The sequence below is a fragment of the Mustela nivalis genome, assembly GCF_964662115.1.
Source record: "Mustela nivalis genome assembly, chromosome: 5".
Classification (NCBI taxonomy): domain Eukaryota; kingdom Metazoa; phylum Chordata; class Mammalia; order Carnivora; family Mustelidae; genus Mustela; species Mustela nivalis.
The window spans coordinates 5,373,973-5,379,972 of NC_139024.1; the positions used below are offsets into that span (position 1 = coordinate 5,373,973).

A 6,000-nucleotide genomic window follows, 5' to 3' on the forward strand; every position below is an offset into this window, starting at 1 on the left:
TGGTCTGGATACACGTTCAAATACCGTGTCTGCAAAGTGACCAGACTTCACAATGCGTGAGACCCCACACACGAATGGCCAGAGAAACCACGGGAGGCCAAAAGAGGGTACAGCCAAACCATGATGGGTCAGGAGCAATTCCTTTCAAAGCCCTGGTTTTATGGCTGCAGTTTCGCCCGAGGTACACTGTGAGCATGGGTCTGCCTGGCTCACTGTCCGGTGCTCCCACAGGTGCTGTGAATGAGGCTCTGTCGGGTGAACCGTCTTTTCATCTGAGAAATGGGCTATTTCCCCAGTTGTTCAAGGTGCTGTTGTACACGGGGGAGCCGACATGAGCCACTGCGGTTGCCGAGCATGGGGAGCTAACATCATAAAGTCGCAGCTTTTAAAGTCAGTCGTGAGCATCAAGTGACTAGAGCCCGGACAGCATTTGAACCCCCTCATCGTTTCTAGACCCATGCAGGTGCTTTGTAACCAAGTTTCCCAAGCCGGTATTTTTTCTCCGAGGGTGTGGTTCATTGACTTTTAAAAGCACTTAGGTCTTTCCCACAGGGGTGGGGGGTCCCGCCCAGCCCTCCGGGGAGCAAGGACCACTCCAGCCAGGACATCCCCCAAACCCACAGAAGCATTTCCCTTCTGGAAATTGGGCCTGTCCATCTTCTTAGTCACACCCAGAAAGTACAGGCTGAGTCTAAAAATGATTTCATCTGTTGGTTCACGTAATAGTTCAGGCACATGGACTAAGCCACCCCAGGTAGGCAGTTACAAGTTTTATATTTCCGATGCCTTAAATAGTGCTTTCCCTTCCAAATAACACCTTTGTGTAGTACCGTTCCCATGAGAGTATCTACACATTTAACACTTAAAGAGTATTTACCGAAAAGCGTTCAAGTCAGAAAAATCCAAATGTGAATGTAACTGCTCGCTGTGTCCGTCCACGCGTCTGAGATAGAAGTCTGGGGCACCTGCTGGAAACACACAGATAAGGGTGCTCTCGGGACACAGGTCACCGAGATAAGCCAAGCAGCGAGGGGGATGCCCGCGGCCCTGAGGGTCCTTGAGGCGAGGGTGCGTGATCCTGTATGGCCTTCCATGGTGGGTGGGTGTGATCAGAGCATTCTACAAGGCGGCGCTCAGTCAGAGGTTCCCCAGGAAGGTGATAAGCCCTGATTTTCCTGGATCTCATTACTCAGCGGTGCCCAACAGAGTGCCTGGTCTGCAGAGGGCCTCACATCGTAACAGCTCCCGGGAGGGCCGGGGCCAAAGGCACCCACAGTGGGACCAAAAAATTCTGTCACCACCAACTGCAGCGCTGACGTGGGAAGCCCTTGCTCTGGCTGCTGAAAGTGTCCCCTTTTTTCTGGCTTTGCTTCTCCTGCCTTTTCCCCTCCTTCCTGTAATCACATTAACTGAAGGAAAAGAATGCAGCTTCTACATGGTTTAGAAATCGTGAAAGTGCTAAGAGAATATCTCACCCAAATTCTACGTGATATGTATCTGTTGCTGGCCCGTGTCCACTACACACAGATATTTGTGTGAAATGCAGATGTGTCTCATGTAGCATCCCTTTGAGGTGGCCCTTGGTGGCGAGGTGTGATTCATAGTCACGTCTCAGAGCCGCTGAGTTCAATGCCAGGAGCAGGCTGGTGCCAGAAGCAAGGCTGGGATCCAGACATCCCGGCTCTGACCAATATGGCGCCTGGAAGAGGAAGCATCTGGATCAGGGCGGTTTAAAGAGGGGTATATAGGAAGAAAGTATGCATGGGATAAAAACCGATTGCCCACACCATCGACCGTTCCAGCATGCAGAATAACAAATGCATTTACGAGGGCACTAAACAGGCACCACTTTCAACCACTACCTGTACACCTCCTGCATGAAGAATCTCCAAGAAGATTACTACACCCCTTGCTCTGCTCTGCTTGCCTATTACCCCTCTAGAAAAGCATTCTGGCTTAAACCTCTCTTGCAGTCCCTATTTGTTTGGTTATAAATAAAACATATCTTTTCCATCGTTGATGTATCTTTCCAGCTGCTGGACATAAAACAGATTCCTAGCTTCCTAAATTGAAATGTCATCTTTCTAATCAGAACCGACGATTGTAAATAACCATCTGGATTTTTTTTTAAGTGCCCTATTCTTACAAGTGAACCTTCCGACCGCATCGCGCGTGTTGGAAATGGTGAGCTCCAGCTCCGATTCTCAAAGAAATGGCAATATAACTGCTTGGGAAGGGAGAGCACATCGCTCACCTGCCTCTGAACATGGTTTGAGGCTAAATTGTGCCCTGTCATCGCTAAAGCATGCCAAATAAGGATGTGTTCCTTTTTGGTCTTTTTTTCTGCCCCAGTGATATACGTTCTGCCAACCACAAAATATGCCAACTCCAACTCACTTTTTGAATAAGCAACTTCTGTTCTGTTCTGTTCTGTTCTCTTTTATCATTGGGTTTATACGCTGTTGAGAAACAAAAAAGCTACATAGTTTACTTACTCCTACAGTTAAATATTTTTTAAAAAGCAAGAATAGGTTATTATTGAAATAAAGTGTTGCTTGTCACTGTAGCCTTCTGGAAGTCAGTGGGAAAAACAGGGTGTGTTAAGCTTTCCATTGTGTGCAGACTTTCCAGCCCCTCTGCCTCCACCAGGAAAATATGTGTCCCGTGATCTATTCAGTTCTTGACCTTTTGACTAATATGCCAACAAAAGATGCCATTTATTAGTGATTGATTTACGTATCTTTGCATAAGGAATGAGATCGAGGCTGTCACCACTCAGCACCATCACCGATGACATTTGCCATGTGCCCTCTAGATATTTGCGCTATGGGCTTGGCCGTCCCATGCAAGCAAAGCTCATGCAACCTTCCATCTAAGTCCACGTCTTTCATGACCAGGAGAAGTCTATCAGGAATGCCATCCTGGAAAAAGAGGCACAGAAAGATCAGTCAAAAATCCCTGCTGGGTACGCTTGCCCATTCCAATTGGAATCTTGGGAAGCAGAAGCTGTTCCCAACAGATACCTTCTATGATATCCATCACACTTGCCACACGTGATCTGTCTCTGTCCCTCCTGCCCCTTTTTCTGACTCTCTTGCCCTGCCTTCTTTTGGACTTTCTTTCTTAAGATCTTTTCTTGACACCTGTAACAAATATCAATGACCCCCTCCAACACACACACATACACACCCGCGCGCACGCGCCCTTCTCTCTTAATTCAACCTAAAGACTTTCTCTTTTTGGAAAGTTCCCCCAAATAGATTAATATCACGCTGTCCTCCCTAGTGGGCGCTTCTGACTGCAAGGACTCTCTCCTCCCACCACCATGTGGATCTAGAGGAAAAAATAAGCCTGTTACTCTGTGCGTTTGTCTACATTTTTGTTTTCTAAAAAGTTTATCTTTTGCTCAAAAACAATGAGGTAAAAATCTTTCTTCAAACATCTTATCTCTTGCTTATTCTACAGTAACTCATATTTAGTTCTTTAGGATGATCAACCACTCTGTACATCAAACTCACTTAAATTGAGCTTTCCGTGTGATCACAGAAGTGATCGTGAGCAAGGGGAGCCCGTCTAACTGAGGCGCCCTGGGTGGCTCGGTTGTCTAACTGGCCGACTCTCGGCTTTGGCTCAGGTCATGATCTCGGGGTCATAAGATTGAGCCCTGCATCAGGCTCTGTGCTGGGCATGGTATTTGCTTAAGATTCTCTTTCTCCATCTTCCTCTGTCCCTGCCCCCGCTTCACACTCTCTCTCATGTGCCTGCGCTCTCACTCTCTCTAAAAAAAGAAAGAAAGAAAGAAGAAAGAGGAAAGAGGAAAGAAAAGAAAACCCTACCTAATGACAATGGCTTTGCATTATAAGGCTATTTGTTATGAAAAATTGATATATACCATAGCTTTATGACTCATAATCTCACTTTGAAAATCAGTAATATTTCTGCCTGCCTTCACCCCCACCGAAAGAAACTAACCAGGAAAGCGATTCCTTTTCCTTATGCTATAGAAGACAGTGATATTTCTCTAATGGGTTTCTGGAAAAATCAAGCAAAAGAGCTGCTTATCTCTGCTGTATGGGGCTGCACTTGTTCCTTTTAATGCTGGTCTGAACCATTGCTCGGTCCTTTCGTACATGTCCAAAATAACTGAGGAGAAAAGTTTGAAAAACCTTTTTTCCCTCTATAATTTTCTCATTCAAGCAAAATCAACATATTGGAGCCATACTTGAGATGTGGATAGAATGAGGACTTTTGTCTGCAGCTCCGGCCCAAGCGGGTCCGCAGCCGGTCACTTCAGCAGAGATAAGGGGGGGTGACGTCAGCAACTGAGCAGCGGCGTGACCATGCCCTACTTCCTGGGAGCACAGGGCGGTGGAAGCCCAAGAAACATGTGCGAAGTGCATCATGACGTGTGTGTCAGAGAGAGCTATTGGGGGAACCCTCGCGGGATCTCTACCCTCTGGATGGAAGCCAAGGGTCTCCGTTCTAGTTAGACCCCCTCACCCCTGGGTAATTCCTGCAGACATCGTACAGGTTGGGTGCAATCAGGTACTTCTCCTCCAAATGGTTTGAGATGGAGTTTGCCTACTCAGGCTCCCAAGGCCAGTGAAGGCCCCATCCCAGGAACCCCTTCCCGTGTAGAAGCTGGCGGGGAGCTGCAGAGGGCCCTTCAAGGTTCTGCAAGGCCCGGCCTTGGCTGGTCCCTGGGAAACCGTCGGATAGCTCCAGCAGGAAAAGCAGTTTCCTCCTAGCCGCCCCCGCAGCCCCCACATCTGGGTGATGGAAATCACTGCAGATGACTGCGCGCTTGGAAGAGAGACAGATGCCACAGCACCAAAGACGTGGGGGTGGGCTCAGCCTCTCCTTCCCAGGTGTATCCGTTCAAACCCCTAACCCGAAGAGAGTGTTCATTTCTGGGACTTTGAAGAACTCAGGGTCCAAGAGAACACTCTTCGTTACGGTCAGTCCTGAGATCTGTGGTTGGTCGTGTGCCTGTGATCACCCCACTTGGGGTTAGTCTGCTGTTCCCTTAGTTCAGAGGACTTTGCGTCGGCCGCAGTCTGGGGCTTTGCATGCTCGCAGCGCTGCTGTTTCCACTCCTAGAACTCCCCGGGACCACCTAGAAAATGTGACGCGCTTGCGTCCCCTCCCAAGCGTTTGGAGAAAATGCCTAGACGGGTGTGTAGGGCGTCCTGGAGAGAACGGCGCAGTAACGGGGCTCTTTGTGTGTTTGAACCAGTGAACTCCGGAGACGGCATCGACTACAGCCAGCAGAAGCGGGAGAACATCGGCGACCTGATCCAGGAGACGCTGGAGGCCTTCGAGCGCTACGGCGGGGAGGACGCCTTCATCAACATCAAGTACATGGTCCCCACCTACGAGTCGTGCGTGCTCAACTAGCGGGCAGGCCCCTCCCGGCCCCTCCCGGCCCGCGCCCGCAGCCCTCCCCACTGCTTTCGGCATCTCATTCCTGGTGACGTCTACAGCTTTCTCTTCTCCAGCTGCTAAAATAGTGGCTTCTGGACCATTGGACCGCTAGCCCTATTGAGAGCAAGGCTTTCCAATGCATAAATAGTGCCTGTTTCTTAGATTACAATAGTGTACTGTGCTTATTTGTTCTCCGAGAAGAATTGCTTCTTTATACTGCTCGGACAGAAGCAGGAGTCCGAGCGAAACCTTCAGTTGTATAGACAATAAAACTATGATTTTCATGCGCAATTCAGCAATTGCTGTTCTGTGTCTGCCTGCCCCGAGGGTGATGTCAGAGGTTGTAAGGGAAGAGTTTATGCTGACAGCTTAATAGGTGTTTATCATGGAGGAAAAACCCGGGTTCTGCAGCCCCTCCCCGGCAGCTGGGCAGAGCTCCGCGCTTGGACGTTCAATAAAACCGTTGACTCTCCACTCCAGTTGCAGAAGGACAGGGTTGTGGCCCCTTATGGGGCTCAGCTACCAACGTAATGAATGCTCCTAGCCCACTGGTCGTCTGGGCTTGTTGGGGGCTTT

At 49.1% G+C, this 6,000-nt stretch overlaps 1 protein-coding gene across 2 annotated transcripts in view; it reads left to right on the forward strand.

Annotated features, from left to right (window-relative positions):
* The window catches only part of PACRG (parkin coregulated), a 512,311-nt gene extending 506,596 nt beyond the window's left edge, over positions 1–5,715 (forward strand). For both annotated transcript variants that reach the window (XM_082730758.1, XM_082730759.1), the window contains one exon: positions 5,237–5,715. In XM_082730758.1, the coding sequence (XP_082586884.1) occupies positions 5,237–5,397 (161 nt within the window). In that variant the 3' untranslated portion in view covers positions 5,398–5,715. The remainder of the gene's footprint in view (positions 1–5,236) is intronic.
* The last annotated feature ends 285 nt before the right edge of the window (positions 5,716–6,000 follow it).